Source organism: Dipodomys spectabilis, unplaced genomic scaffold (assembly GCF_019054845.1).
Source record: "Dipodomys spectabilis isolate Male_0828 unplaced genomic scaffold, ASM1905484v1 ptg000076l, whole genome shotgun sequence".
In the NCBI taxonomy this organism is placed as follows: Eukaryota; Metazoa; Chordata; class Mammalia; order Rodentia; family Heteromyidae; genus Dipodomys; species Dipodomys spectabilis.
In genome coordinates this window covers 10,692,447-10,720,239 of record NW_024870753.1, presented here as the reverse complement: position 1 = coordinate 10,720,239, position 27,793 = coordinate 10,692,447, and the positions used below count along the sequence as shown (strand labels likewise).

At 55.2% G+C, this 27,793-nt stretch overlaps 1 protein-coding gene across 1 annotated transcript in view; it reads left to right on the top strand.

The window, feature by feature from the left end:
* Cntn5 (contactin 5) overlaps positions 1-27,793 on the top strand; it is a 281,993-nt gene that overhangs the window by 250,633 nt on the left and 3,567 nt on the right. Inside the window, exons 16-21 of the mRNA XM_042682983.1 lie at positions 1,172-1,321; positions 3,506-3,576; positions 3,907-4,141; positions 12,517-12,626; positions 22,510-22,696; positions 24,979-25,091. Coding sequence (XP_042538917.1) covers positions 1,172-1,321; positions 3,506-3,576; positions 3,907-4,141; positions 12,517-12,626; positions 22,510-22,696; positions 24,979-25,091 — 866 coding nt within the window. The remainder of the gene's footprint in view (positions 1-1,171; positions 1,322-3,505; positions 3,577-3,906; positions 4,142-12,516; positions 12,627-22,509; positions 22,697-24,978; positions 25,092-27,793) is intronic.

Below are 27,793 nucleotides of genomic sequence, written 5' to 3'. Positions count from 1 at the left end.
CCCCCCCGGGGGTCCCAGAGCTCCAGCGTCCTCACACCCGCCCCCCCCCGGGGGTCCCAGCGTCCTCACACCCGCCGAGCCCCCCCCGGGGGTCCCAGAGCTCCAGCGTCCTCACACCCGCCGAGCCCCCCCCGGGGGGTCCCAGAGCTCCAGCGTCCTCACACCCGCCCCCCCCCCGGGGGTCCCAGAGCTCCAGCGTCCTCACACCCGCCCCCCCGGGGGTCCCAGTGTCCTCACACCCCCCCCGGGGGTCCCAGTATTCTCACACCCCCCCCGGGGGTCCCAGTGTCCTCACACCCCCCCCCCGGGGGTCCCAGTGTCCTCACACCCGCCGAGCCCCCCCCCGGGGGTCCCAGGGCTCCAGCGTCCTCACACCCCCCCCCGGGGGTCCCAGGGCTCCAGCGTCCTCACACACCCCCCCGGGGGTCCCAGGGCTCCAGCGTCCTCACACCCGCCCCCCCCCGGGGGTCCCAGCGTCCTCACACCCGCCGAGCCCCCCCCGGGGGTCCCAGAGCTCCAGCGTCCTCACACCCGCCCCCCCGGGGGTCCCAGTGTCCTCACACCCGCCGAGCCCCCCCCCGGGGGTCCCAGTGTCCTCACACCAGCCGAGCCCCCCCCGGGGGTCCCAGTGTCCTCACACCCGCCGAGCACTCTGCCTCCATCACACTCAACTCCAACACCACGAGTGAGCAAGAAAATCAGCCCACACCGTCCCAGATGCCACGCCAGAAGAGCCCACCATGCAGCGAGCGTGCTGACAAACACCTTCCTATGCCGTAACAGCAGACGTTGGTTAGTACGCAGGGCGCTGCAAGGAGACTGGGGAGCCCACGTCAGCCCCGCGGCTGTGGGTTTCCATTTTTAATTAGGTCTAGTCTTAATTGGCTGCCTGGACCTGACAAGTACGGCGTGTCTGCCAGGACTGGGAGAGGTGCGCCGCTCAAGTACAAGAAAAGCTCTCTGCTCAAAGCACAGAATCCGTGGCCTTCGCTTGGGGCTGAAAGGGAGACAGAAGGACGCGGGTGTGAACCAGGATGAGGCCTAGTGGCGGGTGACAGGCAGACATAGAAGCTTTCTTACCAATGCCCAAGGCCCTTGACACACTCCGTGCTCATTCCCTGCCCACGGGTGGGGTGACCCCCTCCCCGCTCACCCCCCTTCCTCTCCCCAGTCCCGGAAGTCATCACAGGAGACATGGAGTCGGCCATGGCGGTGGACCTCAGTCCCTGGGTGGAGTACGAATTCCGTGTGGTAGCCACCAACGGCATCGGCACCGGAGACCCCAGCACCCCGTCCCGCGCAATCCGCACCCACGAGGCAGGTGAGCGCACGGGGAAGCCCGCGTCCAGGACTCCTGCGGGCCGCAGGGTGCACACACTGGAAGGGAGCGGGGGGGGGGGGGGGGGGGCGTCCTCTGCCTCAGCACAAACCCCTGCTGCATCGCAGAGAAGGCCAAGCACCGGCCGCGCCCTTCGCATCATCCTTGTAGAAAGGGATCAGAAAAAAAATGTTTGACCTCTAACGAATTAAAGCTTACAGCCATCCAAGTAAACTGTCAAAACAACTGCGTATACCACACTTGATTAGAAAGAAAGAAAAAGAATCTCAAATGGGCAATTTATGACATTAACAGCATGATTCAGATTTCATATTTTTCATGTAAAAGTTAAGTTCCCAAGAAAATAAAAGATAAAATACCCTAAATACGTTACAAAATATTCATCCACAGGGAGCCGGGTCCGCCTGCTTTCCTTATCTCCTACGCGGTTTCTTCTGCGTTTCAGGAGTGTGAATTTTAAATTGGGCATTAATTGCTTGGTTGGATTTTCATTCATCCATAAAACCAGCCGGGTTTTTGCGCAGGTGTTCATTAATGAAGAGCGTACCACGTTGGTCGGCTTCCTGCCGCAGCCCGCGGTGGAGATTGGGTGACTCAGCTCTCCTCTCCTCTGAAAGGCCCTGCCTCGCTTTGTGTATTGTTAATTGTGTTTCAACAAAGATGAAGACTGCTACCTAATTCAGAGGTTCTCAATACATACTCTTTTGACACCTGAATAATCAGTCTGGGATGGATAATCCCTTTAAACTTTCTCTAGTATAAATGTGTTTGGCTGTTGAACAGCGCTTTAGCCAGAGCGTGCTGAAAGCTAAGCTGATCCCCAGGCTGCGTGTAGAAGACTTGGTCTACTTCGGCCAGCCCTCCGCCGTGGCTGCTGTCTGCATTTCATCATGAGTTCCCCACTCAGGACACCCCACGGTCCATTAAAACTCGAGAAAGAGGCCAGAGCACGAACACGGCTCGAGGCGCTCCCCTCGAAAGCCGGGGGGGGGGGGCGGTGCTGCCTGTCTGTCTGCGCCTCTGCCCTGGGCAGCGCACACGGCCACGCCAGAGCGCTGAGCCGCGTGTGTGAGTGGGTTTGGTGGGTGGGGCAGACAGATTCCAGGGAACACCGGCGACAGTGACATTAGAAACACCTAAGTTCCAGACATCTGTGACCACGAATGTTGAAACTCCGTTCATCAGAGATTCGCTGGTCCTTCCTGTAGATCAGAACATCGGCACGGTAACTGCTCTGGTGCCATTTTCCTCAGTTAAATTCCACATGACTCCTTGGGTGACGCAGACTCCCTGATCCCATGTAGCCGAGGTAGTGACCTGTCTTGACTGGTCTGATGTGTTCTGACTGTGGACGGAAAGTGTTGGTAGCCGCAGCCACTGATCCCGTGTTAGCAGCGGTCACGTGCTGACACAGACAGAAGCGCATGCAAAGAGCCCCGGATTCCAAAACGAAGTCTGAGGAGCAGCGGCCGTTTCGACAGAGCTTGTTAGGTTGTCACGGGACTTTCTCTCCCCCTCCCTGGCACAAAGACAATTCTTTTTTTAATTTTTCTTTTCCAGAACTATATAAATTCCGTTTTCATTTTTTCCCTAGTATATAAAATTCTGTGTGAATATTTACTGGTGATTAGTCATCTTTCACTCAAGCAAATGATATGCTGAGTGAACTCATTGTGTATGAGTCTATCAATACCACTTAAAACCTGCGCGCTGGCAAAGAGTAGACAGCCCTGAAGCCGGCAATTGCTAAAGCAGCCTCGGGCCTGGCAAGCGCTGAGCGGCGCTTCGCTGGGAAGCGTGCCCTTCTGCCGAGGCTGCAGCTGGGGGAGGGGAGACACTCCCACGACACACTCATTACAGCTCGCGTGCCTGTGCACCCGCCGCGCACCGGCGTGGAGAACCCGCGCCTTGTGTGTGTGCTCCTCACGGGGCGGCGCTGCTGTTCTCCACACTGGGGTTCAGGCCGCGTGACGCTGGGGGCCCTGGGGCGCAGGACAGGGGGCAATGCCGCGAACCAACATGGAGACCCCGGCACCCGTGGCCCCCGGGCGTCCCCGCAGAGGGTGGACGCAGAGCATCCGCCGTCACAGCACACCTAGGTGCGTGTGGTAAGGAATCGCAGGGTCTGATGCTGCTCACGCCACGTCCGTCCATTCCTGTCTCCAGTTCCGAAGACGGCGCCGACCAATGTGAGCGGGCGGAGCGGGCGGAGGAGAGAGCTGGTCATCGCCTGGGAGGTGAGGACCGGGCGGGCGTGGGGGAGGGGAGGGGACGGGGCCTGGACATCCCAGGGGGAGGGGAGGGGACAGCGGCTGGTCATCCCAGAGGGAGGGGAGGGGACAGGCTGGTCATCCCAGGAGGGAAGGGACAGAGGCTGCTTATCCCAGGAGGGGAGGGGACAGAGACTGGTCATCCTGGGAGGGGAGGGGACAGAGGCCGGTCATCCCAGGGGGAGGGGAGGGACAGAGGCCGGTCATCCCAGGGGGAGGGGAGGGACAGAGGCCGGTCATCCCAGGGGGAGGGGAGGGGACCGGCCGGTCATGACCCTGGCCCGCATGCGTGCGCAGCCTGTGTCAGAGGAGTTCCAGAATGGAGCCGGCTTCGGCTACATCGTGGCCTTCCGCCCCAACGGGACGCGCGGCTGGAAGGAGAAGATGGTGACCTCGGCCGAGGCGGCGCAGTTTGTCTACCGCGACGAGAGCGTGCCGCCGCGGACGCCCTTCGAGGTCAAGGTGGGCGTCTACAACAACCGGGGCGACGGGCCCTTCAGCCCCACCGTGCTCATCCGCTCGGCCGAAGGAGGTCAGCCCCCCCCGCCACCGTCCCGTCCACCCCCCCGCCCCCCCGCCACCGTCCCGTCCACCCCCCCTGCCCCCCCGCCACCCGTCCCGTCCACCCCGCCTGCCCCATCCACCCCGCCTGCCCCGTCCACCCCACCTGCCCCGTCCACCCCGCCTGCCCCGTCCACCCCGCCTGCCCCCCCCACCCTTTCCATCCACCCTGCCTGCCCCCCCACCCTTTCCATCCACCCTGCCTGCCCCCCCCACCCTTTCCATCCACCCTGCCTACCCCCCCCACCCTTTCCATCCACCCTGCCTGCCCCCCCTGCCACCTGTCCCATACACCCTGCCTGCCCTGTCCACCCGCCTGCCCCGTCCACCCTGCCTGCCCCCCCCGCCACCCGTCCCGTCCACCCCGCCTGCCCCATCCACCCGCCTGCCCCCCTGCCACCCATCCCGTCCACCCCGCCTGCCCCATCCACTCCACCTGCCCCCCTGCCATCCCCCCCCGTCCACCCCGCCGCTCTGGGGAGGGGCAGTGCTCTCGGTGGCACTGGTTGAGCTCAGCCCTGGGCTGGCGGCGTTCTTCCACACATTCGCGCACGCAGGCCCCTCCCGGCCTTCCCAGCGGCGGACCCGCCTGCCCTGGACAGCCATCCGGAGCCTCTGGTTCCAAGAGCGCATGGTGCTGTGCACAGTGATCGCCAGCAGGCCGCCGCACCCTTGGAGACACGAGTGGACCGCGAGGCTCTCTGCTGGCCTTCACACCACTGCCCCTGCAGGACAGCTCGAGAAGGAGAGGTTCCGGAAAGTTCACTACAGCTTGTGACCACCGTGGTCCCTGATTCTTCGCTAACTGGTCAGGGCCACGAGAGCATTCTCTGTGGAGGCCCGATGGCCAGATGGCCAGTCCTGGCCTGGGGAGAGCAGCAGGCCCCGCTGCCCGCCAGCTTTCGTGCACACGCGCTTTCCTGAGAAAGCAGGAAGTCAGTCAGCTTCTCCTGTGCGGAATTCCAGCCCGTCCCTCAAGAGTAAAAATAAGGAGTGCCTCGTATCCCCAAGGGGACACACACACACACACACACACACACACACACGAGCGTGTCCTTCCCATGGGGACCCAGCTTGGCCCCTCCGAGGTCCACGGTCCGCGGTCAGCGTCCGCCAGCCTGCTGCTCTTTCAGGCCTGCTGTGTGGCTGGAATTGCTCAGAGGAACTGTTTCTGTGCCGCATGCTTCATGGGCAGAGATGAGCAAGTGTGTTTGAGTGCACAAGAGCGAGGCCGTGCTTGATTGATGTAAGATGTGGGTTGTTGAAGCCTGGAGTTCTGGTAAAGCCAGATTTTGGAGCAAGAGCTGAGTCTGGTACAATGGCAGGAGTGAGCGAGATCTGGACGTCCGTGGCCAGAAATCCCAGTGACCTGGGCACAGTGGACCAGGCTGGAATCCTGGCTGTGTGGGAAGATGGAGGTCCCAGCCCCGTTGCCTCGACCCCAGCTTAACCAGAGCCGAGTGCGTGGCTCATAACGGATTCACCCCAGCAGGACAATCCAAGAGACACCATCTCAACAGAGGGAGGTGGACTCAGCAGTGCCCGCCTATCATCCCAGAGTCATGGAAGCCTGAAAAGGGAGGATCACAGTCTGGGTGTATGCCTGGGCAAGATGCCATACCCTAGCTCAAAAACACAGGCCCAGGGGTGTGGCCCAGCAGTAGAGCACCTGCCAAGCAACCTCAAGGCCCTGAGTTCAAACTCCAAAACTGAAAGGTAAAACAACAACAAATGATAATAATAATATCAAGAAAGTAAAGAACGGAGTGGCGGTGGTGAGGAATCAGATATTCACTTCACATCTCAGGTCTCAGATCAGCTTCTCATTTGACACTTAAGACACACATGTGGTCAGACTCTCAAACCCCGATGTACTTTCTGGAAACATGAGTCTCCTGCGGCGGAGTCACAGGTGCAGACACACCATCAGCACAGGCCCCAGCGCCGGGCCTCAGTGCCACCAGCGCTGTCCACCAGGAGCCCGTGCGGTAGTGACCGTTTCCGTCATTTGTCACTCCAAAGAGCTGTTCTGAACCGCGTGTTCTATTCAGGAAGGCAGCTCCTGTTGCTTTAAAACTGCTTCCACTAGTTCCCGAGTCCCCGGCTCACAGGCCCCGCGCGCTGAGCGCTGAGGAGGGTGGCGAGTATGTTCTAGAACAATGGTAGAGCTGGGGGAGAAATGCAGCTTTGTGGGCTCCTCGCCACCTTTGCTTTGAAGTTAAATCACAGCAGCGACCATGAGGTGTTGCTTTGTATGGGCCACATTCCCTTAAACTTGAAATGGCTTGCCTTTGGAGTTTCTCTTTCAAGCTAGAAAGGAAATGTGTGTTACTTCCTTTCAAAGACATGGAGGTTGTTGCTGTAGCCAGTTCCCTGGGAACACTTCACTGGGTTTTGGCAACTACATATGAAAAGATCCCAGGCAAATGAAGCTGGGGTAGAGTCTGCCTTTGTTCTGACAATGAAATCCAAACGCGCATTTGGCGTTTCTCATTAATGAAATTTCCAGGTTTGGAAGTTTACGGGTGACGCGAGTCACATGCTAGCATTGTTAAATTGCCTCTGCTCAGCACAGGCCAGCGCGGAGCGGGGCGCTGCGGAGCCGGGTCCGCGGAGGCTCGCGCTGGGGTCTGAGGCCTGAAGCTCCTCCGTCTGCTCTCACGCCCAGCCGCCCTTTCAACAGGTGTCCTGAGTGACGATGGCAGGTCAGCCTTCTGCTCTGTGGAACCAGGGTTCAAACTCACACCTGGCACCCGCTTGGCAGAGACTCCACCCTCGAGCCACGCCCCTCAGCGTGAGCTACAGAACAAAAGGGCGCAGGCAGCAAGCACCTCTTTAGACACGCGGAGACATGCTGCTCTTGATGAGAAGCGGCCATGGCAAGATCAACCTGTTCTTTGAAACAATCACGACCTCTGATGAACTCACCAGGTCCTGCTGCTCCTGGTGCCATGGACCCTCACCCTCCCCTGCTGGGGCTGCGGTGCAGCCTGGATTAACACATGGGCTACCTGCGTGCTGTTCTTCTACCAACCCAGCCCACGGTGGGGCCAGGGAAGACACTGGCGCCGCTGCTCTGCTTCTTCCCACGGCAGCCAGCAGCCAGCAACACTGCACCACCACCGACACCACCACCGTCAGCAACACCGTCAGCAACACCGTCACCAACACTGTCACCAACACTGTACCACCAACACTGCACCACCACCATCACCACCACTGCACCACCACCATCACCAACACCATCAGCAACACTGCACCACCACCGTCACCAACACCGTCAGCAACACCGTCACCACCACCGTCAGCAACACCATCAGCAACACTGCACCACCACCGTCACCAACACCGTCAGCAACACCGTCAGCAACACCGTCACCAACACCATCAGCAACACTGCACCACCACCGTCACCAACACCGTCAGCAACACCGTCAGCAACACCGTCACCAACACCGTCAGCAACACCGTCACCACCACCGTCAGCAACACCATCAGCAACACTGCACCACCACCGTCACCAACACCGTCAGCAACACTGTCACCAACACCGTCACCAACACCATCAGCAACACTGCACCACCACCGTCACCAACACCGTCAGCAACACTGTCACCAACACCATCAGCAACACTGCACCACCACCGTCACCACCACCGTCAGCAACACTGTCACCAACACCGTCACCAACACCATCAGCAACACCGTCAGCAACACCGTCACCAACACCGTCACCAACACCATCAGCAACACTGCACCACCACTGTCACCACCACCGTCACCAACACCGTCACCAACACCATCAGCAACACTGCACCACCACCGTCACCACCACCATCAGCAACACTGTCACCAACACCGTCTCCAACACCATCAGCAACACCGTCAGCAACACCGTCAGCAACACCATCAGCAACACCGTCAGCAACACTGCACCACCACCGTCACCAACACCGTCACCAACACCGTCACCAACACCGTCACCAACACCGTCACCAACACCGTCACCAACACCGTCACCAACACTGCACCACCACCGTCACCAACACCGTCAGCAACACTGTCACCAACACCGTCACCAACACCATCAGCAACACTGCACCACCACCGTCACCAACACCATCACCAACACCGTCACCAACACCGTCACCAACACCGTCACCAACACCGTCATCAACACTGTACCACCAACACTGTACCACCAACACCGTCACCAACACCGTCACCAACACCGTCAGCAACACCGTCACCAACACCGTCACCAACACCGTCACCAACACCGTCACCAACACTGTACCACCAACACCGTCACCAACACTGTCACCAACACCATCAGCAACACCGTCACCACCACCGTCACCAACACCATCAGCAACACCGTCACCAACACCGTCACCAACACCATCAGCAACACTGCACCACCACCGTCACCAACACCGTCAGCAACACCGTCACCAACACCGTCACCAACACCGTCACCAACACCGTCACCAACACTGTACCACCAACACTGCACCACCACCGTCACTACCACTGTACTACCCCCATCACCAACACCATCACCAACACCATCAGCAACACTGTCACCAACACCGTCAGCAACACCGTCACCAACACCGTCACCAACACTGTCACCAACACCGTCAGCAACACCATCAGCAACACCGTCAGCAACACCGTCAGCAACACTGTACCACCGACACTGTCACCAACACCGTCACTACCACTGTACTACCCCCATCACCAACACCACCAACACCATCAGCAACACCGTCACCACCACCGTCAGCAACACCGTCACCACCACCGTCAGCAACACCGTCACCACCACTGCACCACCACCGTCACCAACACCATCAGCAACACCGTCACCAACACCGTCACCAACACCGTCACCAACACTGTACCACCAACACTGTACCACCAACACCGTCACCAACACTGTCACCAACACTGTACCGCCAACACTGTACCACCAACACCGTCACCAACACTGTCACCAACACCGTCACTACCACTGTACTACCCCCATCACCAACACCATCACCAACACCATCACCAACACTGTCACCACCACCGTCAGCAACACCGTCACCAACACCGTCACCAACACTGTCACCAACACTGTCACCAACACTGTACCACCAACACTGTCACCAACACCGTCACTACCACTGTACTACCCCCATCACCAACACCACCAACACCATCAGCAACACCGTCACCACCACCGTCAGCAACACCGTCACCACCACTGCACCACCACCGTCACCAGCACTGTCACCACCACTGCACTGGGAGGGGATGGTAGGGCCGGGCTGCACTGGGAGGGGGGCAGGCAAGGGGGCTGCACCAGGACAGGGGTCGGGAGGGGACGGGCTGTTCTGGATCGTTACCCCGTCCTGTTTGAGGGAGATGTGTTTGCTTCAGTAATGCAGAAGCCGAGGCCTGGCCAGCATCCACCCAGGCAATGACAGACGGCACCACGTGGCCCCACCACGTAAACCGCACCCTGTCCGCACCCACATTCGAGCACACCACGCTCCTTTCGTGTGCACACAAAAATCAAGCATTTAAGCTCCTAGAAAATTACAATGGAGAAGAAGCTGTGATTGGTCAGCTGGCCTCCTTGTCCTGGGAGGAAACACGTGTTGTTTTACATTGAGTTGACGCACGAGTAACGTAAGGTGAGAAACCACCGAGCAAAAGGAGAGAGCAAAACGCACTCAAAGGGCGCAGAACGGGGACTCACAGCGCGTTCGTGATGGGAATTAACATTGGCCGGGGTGAGAAGATTAACGTGAATTCGCCAAGCTCTTCGAGTTGACGTGACTGTAGCATGTGATTGTAGAAGGTTTTACCAAAAGAAAATCATTGCCTGATACAAATACATACCCTTGAAAAAGTCTTCATTTGCAGCACAGGATAGCTGTTCCTGGCTGGTATTTTTCCGTTAATAACACACAAAGGCGCCCAGATGGAGTGTACAGCTGCCTTCCTCTAGAAGAGGAAAGATCTCAGGAAATGCTTGTAATGTTTCCCGTGGCTGTCACAATACCTTGAAAAAAAAAGGTATTCAATTGTTTTAAAATTCTCTCCCTCTACATGATTTCCCAAATCCAAAAGGGAATAAAAGACAAAACCCCCCAATAATTATTTCAACAGATTAATCTGAACTTTTCCCAATGATAAGGGGTTCGTATTGAGGTCTCTCTGGTTTCTGTGGGGTAGAATTTTTAATAGACTTCGTACAGAACTGTTTGACCTACTACACGGCCTTTCTTCTACCATTCATCTCACATGTGTTTGATATCGCGCGGCCATGTCAAAGCTAGAAATATTTTGTTGCTCATGGAGCGTGCAACCTCAAATAAAATACACTTCTTGACAGACGCCACTCAGACGTGTGTACAGGAAGACTGGGAAAGGCCACCCCGAGCAGAAAACAGAAACAAACAGCCCACCAGCTGGGCCTTCAGAAACAGTCCTGTTCACTGGCACCTGTCGTAAAAGTCAGCGCCTGCCCTTTAAATATTCACAGCTCACTCCCAGCGCCTGGACACATAGCCTTGGGGTTGGAACATCAGAAATCAAGTGAAATTTACTCCATTTGTGCCTACGTGGAGTAAACAGTATTATAAATGCAATCCTTTGCACATGTGCATGTTATACGTAACTATAGTACAATTCCAATTAAAACTATGTTAAAAATAATCTATAAGGTAAGCCGGGCGTGGTGGCTCACGCCTGTCATCCTAGCTGCTCAGGAGGCTGAGATCTGAGGATCACGGTTCAAAGCCAGCCAGGGCAGGAATGTCTATGGGACTCTTGCCTCCGATTAGGTGCCAAAATGCCAAAGTGGAGCTGTGGCTCCAGTGATAGAGCACCAGCCTTGAGCACTGAAGCTCAAGGAAGCACGCAAGCCCTGAGAAATGTTTATCACTCCCATATTACAGATGGGAGAAGCAGAAAAGGGAGGTAGCACGTTTTACCAAGATGCAGTAGGTTGCAATACCTATTCAGGAGGTACTGGGGATTGAACTCGGGCCTCACCTTGGCTAGAGGCGCTCTGCGGGAGCAGGTGCTCTCCCTGTGAGCCGCTCCGCCAGCCCCTTCCACTGCTTTGCTTTTCTAAGCAGGGCTGGCGTGGATGTCATGCCTCGGCCTCACGCTTCCCTGCCTGCCACAGTGCCTCCTCCCCAGCTCCCGTAGCCAGGATTGCAGGCGCGCACCATCCACCAGCCCTTGATTAAAAATAGTCTTGGGCACCGTCAGGCCCAAGGTGGCCTCATACCTCCTCCCAAGCAGCCGGGATCAGAGGCTTGAGCCACTCCACCCAACCCAAACTTTTCTTTTTAATGAGACATCTCACAGTAGGGTCCGCATGGCCTTCGGTCCATGTATACACTCGTGCGGTCAGGTTTAGAGGCGGTGAAGCCTGGCCACACTGTCCATTCTCTTGCTCCTACGCGAGACCATCCAAGTCAGATTGTGTAGCCACTCCGTAAGTGTCCCAGGTGACCCACAGATAACAACTCCTGCAGACCAGCCACCATCACTGGCGCCCCGAGACCCCGCCATACTCAGAGACGGAGAGAGAGATTCTCGCTATCTTGTGTTCTCCATAAACACTGCCAACCTCTGCATCAGAATAAGACAGACACATGCTCACACCTGGGGGTCCCAGGACAGGAAGACGCTCACACCTGGGGGTCACAGGACAGGAAGGAGTTCACACCTGGGGGTCAGGCAGGAAGGAGTTCACACCTGGGGGTCAGGCAGGAAGATGCTCACACCTGGGGGTCCCAGGACAGGAAGACGCTCACACCTGGGGGTCACAGGACAGGAAGACGCTCACACCTGGGGGCCACGGGACAGGAAGGAGTTCATACCTGGGGGCCCCAGGACAGGAAGACGCTCACACCTGGGGGTCACAGGACAGGAAGACATTCACACCTGGGGGTCACAGGACAGGAAGGAGTTCATACCTGGGGGTCACAGGACAGGAAGGAGTTCACACCTGGGGGTCAGGCAGGAAGATGCTCACACCTGGGGGTCACAGGACAGGAAGACGTTCACACCTGGGGGTCACAGGACAAGAAGACGTTCACACCTGGGGGTCACAGGACCGGAAGGAGTTCACACCTGGGGGTCAGGCAGGAAGGAGTTCACACCTGGGGGTCACAGGACAAGAAGGAGTTCATACCTGGGGGCCACAGGACAGGAAGGAGTTCACACCTGGGGGTCAGAGGACAGGAAGGAGTCTCCCCTCCCCGGGGGTCACAGGTGCCTCACTTGGGTGCAGTGTGTCACAGCTGAGTCTTTTCCCCCGTGTTCCCTCCGCAGAGCCCAGCGCTGCCCCCACAGACGTGCAAGCCACCAGTGTGTCGGTGTCAGAGATCCTGGTGGCCTGGAGACACCTTGCGGAGAGCCTGGGGCGCCCACAGGGATTCGAGGTAGGAAATCGGGGAGTGGTTTCCTCCGCAGCCCACGCTCCCCGCTGGCCTGGTGACCCCCACCACCCTCCTCTGGAATCTGGCTCCGGGTTGGGGGGACGCCAGGCCGCTTGGCTGACAGCGCAGCCGCCGCTCCCCTGCAGCGGCCAGAGCACCACGCAAAGATTTCTTAAAAGAGACGGAACTAGGCTGACACAAACCCGGGAACTCTAGGTGGATGTTTACTGGTGAACAAATGGGGTTTTATTTGAGGCTACTGTGAATGGAGTTTTTTGGCTTTTTCCTGATTTCCCTCTCTGCTTGTGCTTTGTTGATATACAGAACGGCTACTGGTTTGGGGTGGATTAATTTTGTATCCTGCTACTATGCCAGTTATCGATCATAATTAGGAGCTTGAGATAGAGGCTTTTGAGTCCTCCAGATACAAGATCCTGTCCTCTGCAACTAGGGATAGATTTCTTCTTTCCCTATGTGAATCCCTTTTGTGTCTTTTTCTTGCCTTCATGCTCATTGCTTTAGCTAGGAATTCCAGAACTATAGAAGAAGAGTGCAGAGAATGGACATTCTTTGTTGTTAATTTTTCACTATTATGATGTTGGCTGTCGGTCTGTCATGTATAGGCTTAGCATTTTGAGATGTGTTGTCTCTATTCGTAGCTTTTCCAGAGCTTTTAACACGAATGGACGTTGGGTTTTGTCAAAGGCATTTTCTGCATCTGTTGAGATGATCCTGTGGTGGTTGCTCTTGGCTCTGTCGATGTGATGTATTACCGTTATTGGTTTACACATGTTAAACCAACCTTGCATCCCTGGGATGAAACCTGCTTGATCATAATATATGATTTGTTTATTACTTGCTGAACTCTGTTGGCTATAATTTTATTGAGGAGCTTTGCATCTGTGTTCATCTTTTGTCATTGGGTCCCTGCCCGGTCTTGGACTGAGAGCGAGGCTGCCGAGCTTGGGATCGATCCTTCTATTTCACAGAAACATTTGGAGAGGAGTGGAGGGACTGTCATGTTCATTTGTAATTCTTCCTTTTCCTCTGTTTCAACTTCCACCAAGAGAAAATCGGCTGGCTCTCTGGTGATTTGGACAGGACTTAAACTCTTACCATGCTTCCCGGGTTGAAAACGTCTTTTTGTTCCGCTGGCACCTGCACTGGATGGCTGGTGGGAGTTCAGTTAGGTGCAGCTAGTGCAGCCCTCCGACCGGCTGCACATCACCCATGTGCCCACTGCTCACGCAGTTCCCCGAACTGGAGCCGCGGGGCCGACTTTCCCTGAACAAGCCCGAGAGAGTTTTCACTACGTACTGATGAGCTGAGAGAGAGGCTGAGGCTGCAGACACTAACCGTGGAAAGCCTTGACATGGACATACATGGTGCTGCCAGCTGAGGACAGGTGGCGCGATTGAAAGTCGCAGTGTCACAATTTACGGAGCAGCTGGGCTCCACGGATAAGCATGACCCCCGAGGGGATTGCCGCCGTGGCCGGGCTCCATCACGCCCTGCCACGGCCCCGCCCGGCCCTGCCCCGGCTCCATCACGCCCCGCCACGGCCCCGCCCGGCCCTGCCCAGGCTCCATCCCTGCCACGGCCCCGCCACAGCCCCATGCAGGTTACGGGGCTACATCTCGAACGTATGACCCTGCGGTGAGACCTCATCCCGTGACTGGTCCGTACTGGATGCATAGAGCAGCCCCTCCACACTCCGGGGCAGGCAAGGGCTTCCCTGAGCGTTTAGATTCAGAGCGATGTCAGTCTGGCCAGAAAGGAGAGGAGAAGGCCAGATCACATCACTTTCCATCGATTTTCCCAGATCAGGAAGACGAGGAGAGAAATGGAGTTAATGCAGGGAGAGGATCCCTTGGTGGCGTTCCTCCTCATCGAGCGGTCGCTGAGCATCAGGCACTGTGCTAGAACTAGACAGGACAGACGTGGAAAACCTCATCCTTCTCCCCAAACGCAGCGGCTACCACTGGGGCGGTTTGGGAGAAGTTAGTGTAAACAAAGGGCATACCAGAACAATGCGGTTCTTACCGCATAGTGGTCCCGGGAGCACTCGGCATCTGAGTCCTCAAGGGTCTCAGGTTCTTTGTGTGAACAAACACTTCTGTCCTTAAATACCTTCCATTTGCCTCACAACCATCAACAAAATACCTGCACTGATTGAGAGAAATGGGAAGCAGAACTTTTCAACACTTTTTCTGCATGTGGCACGCTGTGTTCTGAGTGCAGAGCAGCCTCCCGTGCTTACGGGTTAGTCTGGTTGTCTTTTGTTTGTCTGTGTTTTGCAAGAGAATGAACTGTACTTCTACTTTCTTAGTAGTTGGAATCATTTTAACAGTAAGCAACGTGCAATTTTTTATCGCAGGGACAAGTGTTGTGCCCTTGTTTCAAGTCTGAACGCTTCTGTGTTTATTATTAAGAGGAAAAGGAAGGAGAAGGGAGTTTGACCCATTTTCCACGGGCACCGGCGCCCTGGCTGCTGTTTCTGTGGGCAGTGTGTGAGACTTGGTGTTCTTTTCTAATCTTCCTGTGGATGTGTGATTCAGGACTTCATTTCAGACATGTCACTACAGCCATTTCTACTTATGGATTGCACCAAAAAGGCACAAATTGTATTTTGTTTTATAAAATAAGTTGTGGTGAAAATTTCTTAAGGGACAAGATGGCTGTTCTCACTCATTATGGTCCGACTCTAATCATTAGAGCAGGAGGCAAAAACAAATGGTGCTGGCCACGTCTGACTATACATAGCTCATGCTGGGCAGATTGCATTCGATGCGTTTGTCAGGAAGGGAAAACGGATTGTCAGATTCAAGTTCAAAGGGAAATGCAGCTAAAATAAAGCCAGTTACTAAAAGGCTGAAACAAAGACGCTTTTCTTTCCCATATGGTGGGGTAGCAGATGTTTTAGAGTCTCATGCTTCATTATGACTATATGAACATAAGAATATAAAAAACTAAACCGTAAGAGGAAAAAGAAGATGACAATTCTATTACTTCTTTCTAGAAAGCCTGTGTACTCTGACTTAGATGCTCAGATTTTCTCTCTCTTTCTCTCTCTCTCTCAATCTATCTCCTTTGTTTATTTTCATAAACTGTGAGACTGAAGCCATGGATTTTCAAAAATCAGCAAGTCAAAAATATAGTATTTCAGTCATTCCCTGTGAAACAATTCATTAACAAATTAATTACTCCTTTTTCTGTAATTCTGTTTTTTTTTAATGGTCACAGAGCTTGATTTTATTTTACCTTCAGTATAGCTAAAGTTTTAAAAAGCATCAATAAGTTCACTTTAAAAAAAAAAAAATCAAGGATACAAACACAGTTTTCATGGTCCCAAAGTGATTCCAAAGTTCTTTAGCAGTCTTTTATAATAGACTTCTCATATTATGCTAGATTCATGGAAGGAATGTTTTCAAGCTTCTCTACTAACATTTTGGAACTGAAGCCCTTTATTTTTTAAGAATATTCAGCTGAGTAGATTGTTTTGTCACAAAGGATCGGTCGCTCATTTTTCATATTCAGAAGCATTTCCAATTTCCCCTCTTGGATATAGATGTGAACTCACTATGTCACTTTTAAGGAGGTATTTTTTAATTTAAATTTTATTGTAAAGGTGATGTACAGAGGGGTTACAGTTACATAAGTCAGGTAATGAGGACACTTATTTTTGAACAGTTGACCCCCTCCCTCATTTTCTCCCAGTTTTTCCCTCCCGACCCCTCCCTCCCTAGTCATATAGTTCATTTCCAACATAGTGTCTAGTGAGTATCAGTGTTGGATTGAATTACCCTTTGTCCCACCATTTCTGTAATTCCCCTTCCCTTCCCCAAATCAGATAAAATTATATACAAGACAAAGGGTGCTGAAACCAAAAACAGTGACAACAGGGAATAAGCCAAAGGAGAAAAAAGAAAGAAAAAAGAACCGCAAATAATACAATTTTAACAAGCCTCTTGTTTCTATTTCTTGGAACTAGAATACGTCTATAAATCTACAAATTAATCCAATGGATTGTAAAAGACAAATAATTACACTTGGATATGATTAGTTAAACAGCACTCTGAGCATTCCCACACTGAGAACAAAGGAGGATGTTCTTAGGAGAGGATCACAATGGCTCAATAGCTATGTGCATATGGCCACATAAAATGGACCTTGTCAAAAGGAGGTGTTTTCTTATCCTTTGTCCCAGACCCCTGTGGGCTCGGCAGCCACCTGCCCATCTTCCCCTCAACTCATAGTGCACATTTTATGCAAAAGTAAACTTGCAAATGGCAACAAATGCTTGATTATGTTAGTGGACATTTTTGTAGGACAACCCATTTGCAACCAGTTCTTCCTGAGGAAGTCTGGGTTTACATTTTGATCTGGCAATGCGTCTGTGACAGAGCAGACACAGACCAAAGCCGGCTTCTTGCACCAGGAAAGGAGATGGCTCATGACGTAGCCGCGCACCTTTAGGGAAAGCACCACCGTGCCTCAAGCACAGATTACCGTTGGCCAGTTGCCTACTTCTCAGTGAGGAGGTGATTGCCCAAAGGTAAGGCTTCAAAACAATCCACAGATGAAAGTGCATACATCCCTAACACTGCCCAGCCACTGGCTGCAGAGTTCATACCGGACAGCCACAGCCGCATGTAAGAGACAGAGCCTGACAGGCCCGGGCTCCCAGCGTCCGCACACGCCCCTCTGCCCTCACACCGGCGGCCTCAGCCACGGAGGGTCACACGGAGGTTTCACGTCTTACACTTTCCTCCCGCATTCTGCGGGTCTATTCCTACTGTTCTGTGCACACGTAGCCCACGGCTTCTCCGGAGCCACGTTGCAGGCGGCTAGCTCCCCTCACTCACACTCACGGAGGAGGCATCTGGGGTCCCTGTGTCACGGGAAGAGGGTGCCCAGAGCACCGTCCACCTCCCCCCGAAGCCCCGAGTTCACCGTCAATGGAGCGCTTCGCTTTCTACGTCTTGATCTCTGTTAGTGTAGGTGTTGAACTTTTCTTTACTTTGGGAGGCACAGAACAACAATCATCTCTGTTTCGAATTAACATTTCTCTCTAACTTTGTATTATGAAATGGAATCGACATGAGGGGCTGTTTGTCTGTCTTGCCTAATTGTCCATTTATAAACAACTCCACACAGTCTTCCTCAGCAGCCACATCGTTTTATCAAACATAATTTTTAATTCCTAAAATATAAACTTAGAAAAAATAACTTGCTAGGTGTACATAGGTTGGGAATACGTTCTCTGGGGGAAGAGGGGAAAGTACAGGATTTGAACTCAGGGCCTTACACTCTACCACTTGAGCCTTCCTTTTCCATTCCACCGGATACAGCAACTTCCAACTTTCTCTACCACAAAGAAGAGGGCATTTGTAGAGGAATTCCAACAAAATAGCCACAAATACAACTCTTCCTTGCTCTAGTTTGAACTTCTCGGGGGGAACTCTGCCCTGCTTTTGAATGTTTCTCAGATTTCTGCTTTCTCCTCTGGACAGATTCACTCATCCAGATTCCTACCAGTATTTCTTTACTGTCCCTCAGATCTGTACTGGGCGTTTTTGCATCAATAGTTTGTATTCTCCTTCCCTCCCTCTCTTCACCCCCCTCCTCCCACCATCCCACTGTCTCTTTCAATCACCAGATCACTTTGATTAAAAGACATTTATAAATGTTGAATCTTCCCAAGGAAGTAGTGTTGGCTTTATCCTCTTGCTTTTCTGGTTTGAGGGACCACTTCTACCCTTACTGTGTTCTTCTTTTGACTTCAACCATCTTCAGATCTATAGGTCTATGGTTTTCAGCTTCCATCCTTTTCTAATTAATCTATTAGGTCTGTGGTCTCCAGAACACTTAGTCTCTAGCATTACCTAATATAATTAAGTTCATCCCAAGATTATGATTTTCCTGAAAGTATTAACTTTTATTCTTTTAATTAACATGTGTTAGTAGACAGGGTCACAGGTCATCGCACCAACACTTGATATTACATCAGTTGGAATCAAATGATTCCAGAATTTTCTTAATCAACGTGCTCATTTAGAACGCTTAGGAATGTGAAGGAAGTTAATGCATTAAAGATTCTTACTAAACTAAACGCATTTAAAAACAAAATTATATTTGTAGAAATCATCTTGTTTTTTTTAGAAATTAACATTCTCAAAAATAAATATAAATTTATTCAGTAAATGGTATTCATTATTATGGTCTGTTGTATTCTAACCTTCATTTCATATCTTCTAATCATTATTGGATTGCCTCATAAATATTCAGAAGTTTAAGCATTATTTATTTGATTTGATTCATTAAATTGTGTCCTTCCTTTATGACAAAATTGCCTCTGGGCACAAAGCAAGGAATCAGCCTGCAACCTTACCAGCCATCACATCACAGAGCATTGATTGTGAATAGTCAATTTAATAACTCGACCCACAGCTAAACCCAGGAGATTAGGAACCTGCAGACCAACCAGATCCAACAATCCAGGCCTCTACCAGCCTCCAGCCGGGAAGGGCACCCCTCTCCCCCCACCTCCCCCTCCAAGGAGGAACAGGAAAAGTCAGTCACGTTTCACGGGGCACCTGCCGGTGAAGGACTGGGCGGGACAGTAGGCTAACTGACATTTCTGCTCTAGCCTCCAGTCCCACCAATTGCCAGGTCCGTGTTAGGGCTGGCAGTGCATCAGGTGGCCACATGTAAATTCCCCTGAGAGCCCACGGTCCTCCGCAGACACAGCTAGCCGAGGGAACTAAATCCTTACGGCGCTCTCTGTTTGCTTCCCTTTCATCTCTGTGCAATGACCCAGCTGCAAAATCCCATTTTCTAGGTTCAAGCAAGCAGCGAAATAGCCTCTGGCCTCTTCCTTCTTTATTTTTGCTTCAGTGAAACAAACTGCACCCCGCCGGGCCCAGGCTTCTGTGTGTTTTCTGGAAGACTGTACAGGCAGCCGGCCCTCCCCTGGGTCAGCCCCAGAGCACAGCCCTGGGCTGGGGTGAGGAACTCCTCTCCACCACTGGCCCAAGCAGAAAGAGCCCGCATCCCCGTCCTCCTAAAGGCTTATTCTACAGATAAGAAGACAATTGCTAAAGATATCCTTTAACTCTCCACACAGTGCACAAGAATAGTCTCTTCAGTTTCAAGAACATTTCTAGATACGGGGAGTGAGATCATTAGGAACACAGTCACCAAGATAAAACATACCTATTGGAAGCCTTAAGACACCCGGGCATGCCTGGTATGGCTAAATACTTAAACCTGAAAAATGACCTGGAAGGAAACGTGAGTGAGTAAGAAAATGCCTACGTTCTACGGTGAAAGAGAAGACGGTGGATGCGAAGGACAGACAGATTTGGCCCATAAATGGGTGTCCTCGAAGAAGATAGAAACCTTGGAAGTAAAAGCAGCAGCAAATGCAGAGTGAAAAGAAACAAGAAAATGCAGTTTAAAGGTCAAAGAAGGAACACTCGCCCCCAGGGACGCCTCCATCCTGAAGGACGAACCACTTTCACACACTTCCAAGGAATTTTAAAACCCGAAAGCACCCTGTTTGTCCCCCATAGCTAAGCTTTCCCCGGAAGTCATTTGGTTCCATGTTCAAAACATTCATGATGGCAATACTTCTGGGTGTCACACCCACCTCCAGGCCAGGCCAGCACCTCTGGGGGTCCCCCACCTACCAGGCCCTGTCCAGCACCTCTGGGGGTCCCCCCCGCCCCCCAGGCCCTGTCCAGCAGCCCTGGGGGTCCCCAGGTCCAGCCCAGCGGCCTCTCCTGATTGGAGACACTGTGCCACCTGATCACCATCAGTTCTTCACATCCAGCAGGACCAATTATCTCTGTACCATCTTAAAGGAGAGCATCAACAGAGGAATGAGGGTAATTTCACGCACTTGCAATTACAAGTAGTAATCATCGTGATAAACGGCAGCCAGGGATGCAGCTGAGGAGGGGAAGGTCTCCTTGGGGAAATGGCTGCGGAAGATTCTCAGTGACGCTGAAACTGGAGGAGGAGGCAAGGGTGAGGAGCGGGGCCGCCAGCCGCCAGCCGGCAGCGGGACTGGATTTGGGGCTGTTTCCTTGCAGGCCGGTGCAGGACACCGGCGCTGGGGAGATGCAGAGATCTCACGGAGTGGAGACTTGTACCACGGTGCGGCCTTGAGAAGGGGTTTATTCCACAGGCAGCCCAGCACAGCCACAGTGCAGCGGAGCCCGCAGCGCCCCCAGCAAGCAGCCTTCCCCTGCTGCATCTTCCCAAAACACAAGTCTGACAGTGGCTCCTCCACCCCGACTCCTACTTCAGAGCCCTCTGGAACTTGGCCTGCTTCCCAGCCACCCGCTCTCCCTCTGGGTGTGTCCTGCCCCTGCTCCCTTCCACGCCACACCCACCACACCCCTTCCCTCCGATTTCTCTCTGGAGACTCAGGTGACACTGTCCTCACAGTGAGTTACGTAACGGACATTTTATAGTTTCCTTGGGATAGTTTGTATTATGGAGGTTCATCAAACCACCCAATAGTCAATATCTGGCGGTCCAGAATTCATGCCAGTCTGTATGAGCAGAATTCATGCTGGTCTGTATGAGCAGAATTCATGCCGGTCTGTATTAGCAGCAAACTTTGTCATCTGTTACTCAATCCAACTCAGTTCTTTCTGACCATAATTGTATTTGGCATCCTGTGATGCAGCCAATGGCTACTGGAGAGACAAGGAAGTCAGATACAGCACTAGGAAGGAAAGCTAGCATTTGTTCACCCAACTACTTCTCAGCCAATTCTGCAGCTTGAAAATAACCTAGATTTTTTTTTTTTTTTTTGGCTAAAAAAATATGCTCAAGACCAAGATGAGCTAGCTCTCGAAACAAGAAATAATGGGGCCAGCAGCAGAGAAAAGATAGGATTCCAGGCTCCTCGCTTCCTAGCTTTCAAAAGCAATTTTCTGAAGTTCAGTCATTCAGCTATAATGTGCTTTCAATTTGGTGGGGAAATGGGGTTAAAAAATAGGATTTGACCACTTTATTAGGCTCCTTTCCTACGAGTCAGGCTCGGTAAAGGCCTTCCGGGCAGGGTTCGGTCGGAAAGGATTGAATTACTGGAGTTTCAGCAACCCTGTTTATGACATACATTAAGCAGTTTGCAAATCCATTGCGAGTGAGACTGACAGAGGTGAGGGCTGAGGAGCGAGTCCCTGCGCAGAGGAGGGGCGCAGCCCGCAGGGCGAACCCCACCGCGGCTGGTCAGTTCCTCCCCTCCCCCCCCCCCCCCCCGTGGCTGGTCAGTTCCTCCCCCCCCCCACGCCCTGCGACCACGACCACCCCCCACGCCCCGCAGAGCGCCCGCCCTGCAGCCTCGGAGGCTCGGCAGGAAGAAGCAAACACCCCCTGCCCGGGGCTGGCCAGCAGGAAGGGCAGGGGCAGCTCCACTCCCCACACACAGGGAGGAGAACGAGGCAGAGAGGAGGGGAGGGGGAGGGGGAAGGAGGGGGGGGGAGAGAGGAGGGGCACTCAGAAAATGATCAGGAGAAGGAAAGAGGGAAAGGGAAGGGCCGAAGGGAGGGAAGGGGAGGTGGAGCTCCCCCACCCATGTCTTAACATCGCTGTTTCTCTGCGTCTCACCCACGTCCCCGCATGAAGGTCGTGATTCACCTTCCTGAGGGGTTACCCCTCGGGTTCTTGCTTAGAAAATTCCCTTCCCAAGCTCCATGGCGGAAGCGGCGCTGTCCTGCCCCACTCCCTTCATCGACCCCGCACGCACAGTCCCAGCACCCCGCCCGGCCCTTCGGGTGCTGATGTGGGGTGATCTCTTCCCAGAGCCGGCCTCCCGCATCTTCACCGGGACCTCTGTCCTGAACTCGCGTCCTGTCTGACATGTTGGCAGGTTGGCTACTGGAAAGACACGGAGGAGGAGGGCACCGCAGAGACGGTCAAGACCCGGGGGAACGAGTCCTTCGTGGTCCTGACCGGGCTGGAAGGAAACACGCTGTACCACATCACCGTGAGGGCCTACAACGGAGCGGGCTACGGGCCCGCCAGCGGCGAAGTGAGCGTGGTCACCAAGAAGTCCCGTGAGTGGCGGGCCGGGATGGGGGGGCACGGTCCTCAGCCTGGCGGGGTCTGTGAGTGTGAGCCGGGGGTGGGGGGGGCACGGTCCTCAGCCTGGCGGGGTCCGTGAGTGTGAGCCGGGGGTGGGGGGGCACTGTCCTCAGCCTGGCAGGGTCCATGTGAGCGGGGGGGGGGGGGGGGCACGGTCCTCAGCCTGGCGGGGTCCATGTGAGCCGGGGGTGGGGGGGCACGGTCCTCAGCCTGGCGGGGTCCATGTGAGCGGGGGGGGGGGGGCACGGTCCTCAGCCTGGCGGGGTCCATGTGAGTGGGGGGTGGGGGGCACGGTCCTCAGCCTGGCAGGGTCCATGTGAGCGGGGGGGGGGGGGGGCACGGTCCTCAGCCTGGCGGGGTCCATGTGAGCAGGGGGGGGGCACGGTCCTCAGCCTGGCAGGGTCCATGTGAGCGGGGGGGGGGGGCACGGTCCTCAGCCTGGCGGGGTCCATGTGAGCAGGGGGGGGCACGGTCCTCAGCCTGGCGGGTCCATGTGAGCAGGGGGGGGCACGGTCCTCAGCCTGGCGGGTCCATGTGAGCGGGGGGGGGGTGGGGGGCACGGTCCTCAGCCTGGCGGGGTCCATGTGAGCCGGGGGTGGGGGGGCACGGTCCTCAGCCTGGCGGGGTCCATGTGAGCAGGGGGGGGGGCACGGTCCTCAGCCTGGCGGGGTCCATGTGAGCAGGGGGGGGCACGGTCCTCAGCCTGGCAGGGTCCATGTGAGCGGGGGGAGGGCACGGTCCTCAGCCTGGCGGGGTCCATGTGAGCGGGGGGGGGGGCACGGTCCTCAGCCTGGCGGGGTCCATGTGAGCGGGGGGTGGGGGGGCACGGTCCTCAGCCTGGTGGGGTCCGTGAGTGTGAGCAGGGTGGGGGGCACGGTCCTCAGCCTGGCGGGTTCATGAGTGTGAGCCTGGACGGAGGGGGGCACACGGTCCTCAGCCTGGCGGGGTCCATGTGAGCAGGGGGGGGGGCACAGTCCTCAGCCTGGCGGGTTCATGAGTGTGAGCCTGGACGGAGGGGGGCACACGGTCCTCAGCCTGGCGGGGTCCATGTGAGCCGGGGGTGGGGGGGCACGGTCCTCAGCCTGGCGGGGTCCATGTGAGCGGGGGGGGGGGCACGGTCCTCAGCCTGGCGGGGTCCATGTGAGCGGGGGGGGGGCACGGTCCTCAGCCTGGCGGGGTCCATGTGAGCGGGGGGGGGGCACGGTCCTCAGCCTGGCGGGGTCCATGTGAGCGGGGGGGGGGGGGGCACACGGTCCTCAGCCTGGCGGGGTCCATGTGAGCGGGGGGGGGGGGGGGGGGGAGGCACGGTCCTCAGCCTGGCGGGGTCCATGTGAGCGGGGGGGGGGGGGGGCACGGTCCTCAGCCTGGCGGGGTCCATGTGAGCAGGGGGGGGGGCACGGTCCTCAGCCTGGCGGGTCCATGTGAGCGGGGGGGGGGTGGGGGGGCACGGTCCTCAGCCTGGCGGGGTCCATGTGAGCCGGGGGTGGGGGGGCACGGTCCTCAGCCTGGCGGGGGTCCATGTGAGCGGGGGGGGGGCACGGTCCTCAGCCTGGCGGGGTCCGTGAGTGTGAGCCTGGGGGGGGGGCACAGTCCTCAGCCTGGCAGGGTCCATGTGAGCCGGGGGTGGGGGGGCACAGTCCTCAGCCTGGCGGGTTCATGAGTGTGAGCCTGGACGGAGGGGGGGGCACGGTCCTCAGCCTGGCGGGGTCCATGTGAGCCGGGGGGGGGCACGGTCCTCAGCCTCGCGGGGTCTCTGAGTGTGAGCCGGGGGTGGGGGGGGGCACGGTCCTCAGCCTCGCGGGGTCTCTGAGTGTGAGCCGGGGGGGGGGGGGGGGGCACGGTCCTCAGCCTCGCGGGGTCTCTGAGTGTGAGCCGGGGGTGGGGGGGCACAGTCCTCAGAGCCATCCGGGGCTCTGGAAGTGTGGGGTCAAAGAAGGAGTTTTGATCCCCTGTCTTGGTTCAAGGCTGAGATTTGAATTCCGAAAGCAGTCGTGAAAACTTTGCATTCATGGTGGACAAAGGTTATCTTCCCCTGAAACAAGGCTAAGCGGTTTCTGACACAGAAGTGAGATAAAAACGATTTGAGTTCAAAAGCTCCGTGGAGAAGCTATTAAAATGACACTCTAGGAGCCAAGCCCCCTGGTGAGACTTGGGCTGGGAGGAGGCCCGCGGCGCCCCCTCCACGCCCTCCCCAGAGGCCTTAAATGAAGAAATGCGTTGATTCCCCCTCTGACTTCTGCTCTCTGCTCCGCAGCGCCCAGCCAAGCTCCGAGCGACCTCCGGTGGGAGCAGCAGGGCGCTCAGGTCTCCCTGGGCTGGGAGCCGGTCAGGCCGCTGGCCAACGAGTCGGAAGTCACAGGTTACAAGGTCAGTGCCTCCTCCACGCCCAGGCTCACGTCTGGCTGGCTGCTCTCCTCTCGTAGACCGTGCACCCAGCCCCAGGCACGGGCAGAGACCAGGGCAGGCAAACCCCGCTGCCCTCCACGGCCAGGAAGGGATAGGCTATGCTCCTCGAGGAAAAAGACCCACACGGGCCAGGCCCAGGCTCTGCAGACCCTCCGGACAGGCAGATGCGTAGAAGGACTTGGTATTAACAAAGATGCATGTTTTCAGCTGCAAGGCCAGGGCCTGGGAAGGGAAGTCAGGGAGAGAGACGGCCGTCTGTCTCCCGGCAGGGTTCTGAGCCTCCCAGCCACTGGCCGGGGGCTAACAGCAGCCCTGCACAGGGGAAAACACCGCCCAGCTTGCTGCTAGAAACCAGGTTTGCCTCTGTTTAAAAGTACGTGGTCCACCTATTGAATTGGCTTAATTTCAGATTCTTGTTCCACAATTACAGCTTCTGTTTACCGCCTTCAATTCCAAGCAAAATTACTAGCTGGATATTTACAGTAGATTGGAAAATGTTTTTGTGGCGATATTTAGACTGCACGCATCATCATTGGTGGCTTTTCTACCATGGGAGATAGTAACAGTACCTGGGGTCTGACATGCTACAGTCGAGAGCCGAAAGCAGAAGCTGATAGAAATGGAATACACATTTTAGGGCAAGCAGCTCTCAACACTTAAGACCGCCTGTTGCCCTGCTTAGGGTAAGCCAGTCACACACAAGCCCCCGGACACTCAGATCTGTCCTGGAGCTCAGGGGCATTCAGTTTGACCACTGGGGTGGCAGGGGGTCATTTTCCAGATCCTTCCCTACCCTTCCCCCAAAGGCCATGTCCTTCTGATTTATCCTCGACCGCAGAGCCGCTCCTCCGTGGTTAGGGGCCAGAGATGTGGTCCGTCCGGTCAGGAACCAACCTGCCACCGTTCAGGCATAACATGGTCTCCCATACCGGATGGGCAGGGCAGAGCGGGAAAGCACACGGCAGCGCAAGATGCCAGAACCTGCCAGAGGAAAGCGGACAGAAGGCTGCGGGCTGGGGACACCCGGCCAGGCCCTGCCCTCCGCTCACAGCTGCCCCCTCTGTCCACCCAGAGTGAGCGAGGCTGCGGGCTGGGCGCCACCCCCGGCCAGGCCCCGCCCTCCGCTCACAGCTGCCCCCTCTGTCCACCCAGAGTGAGCGAGGCTGCGGGCTGGGGACACCCAGCCAGGCCCCGCCCTCCGCTCACAGCTGCCCCCTCTGTCCACCCAGAGTGAGTGCGGTTCTCCGCTATCCTGAGCATGGAGGGCTTTCCTTGCCTCGTGAACCCAGTTACCAACGTGACAAATAGCCACGTTATCCTCACCTCACGTTTCCCAGACACACGGCTGCTTTCCTCAGTGGAAAGGAAAATAGGCAGTAGACGCCAGAGGCTAGGACTTCACTGGAGCTAATGTCCACTCCCCACCAGAGCACACTTCCTCCCACACAGAAAGGCACCATCTGTCACCAAGAATTCAGGACAAGGGCTTCAGGCTGTCAACCAAGAAAACAGTGTTTCTAGTCCACATCGACAGAACATCCTTTCCCGGACTTAGTCACCCACCCCCATTCCAGTCCCACCTCCACGCCGCACCTGTCAGCCCCAGCCGGAGCCCAGCGTGTACCGAGTATCCTAGGAACCATCGTTACAGACAGCCGCCATCTGCGGCCGCTCACCAGCAGCCCTGGCCTCACAGACACACAATCTGTATGGGGTGGGCGTCTGGGCGATCCATGGGCTGCATGGATATGGGAGGTGTGTAGGGTATGTGGGACATAAGGGCCCCGTGAGGGATACGGGATACCTGGGATCATGGGATACATGGGTTATATGGAATATATGAAATGGATCAGATCTATGGGTTGTGTGGCATATAAGGGATATATGAGGTATATGGAAGGTATATGGGATTTCTTCAGTATAAGGGATGTATGGGATATATGGGATGCATGGGCTGTATAGGATTATGGGATATGTAGGATCCATGAGATGCAGATTCCTGTCTGTCCTGGGACAGACAGACACTGTGCTTCCCAGCCCGGCCTTGGATCCCACCATCCCCCAGGGAGCTGTAAGTCCACACCCACTCTCTCTGATGTACATCTTTATACACCTCTTTCATCTTATATTCATCCCCAACATGAAACACAGCCTCTTCCTGTGTCTCACTAATTTAAAGAAACTGCTGGATGCTGGTCTCATTTGAGTAATGGCTCCATGCCACTCCTTATACCATCTGCATTCGATTATGCCTAATATTTTTCATAGTAAAATTCCTTTAAAAAACAAAAATGACCCATATGTCAAGTATGTATGAGGGAGACTTGACGGAAATGCTGGGGGGGGGGGGACGTCAAAAAGACAAAGTCCTTATACATCCATACCTCTGAGGTGCTCAGAGGGGGGGAAGGTGTGGGGAGGGCACAGGGAGGGGAAGGCCTTCACTTCAACAGGGTCTACCCTTTTTATGTTTATACTTACAGACATCACTGGCAAAAAACTTATTCTGTTTTTGGCACATTCCCTCCATCGACTGTTACTGTACCACACACAGAGCATTCATGTCCAGATTGAGCCTTGGGGAACTGCAGAAAGCACTGAATTGTTTAGGATTTTATTTTTGGAAAATCCAGTACTCTCTGGTTTTTTCAGTATAATTTGAG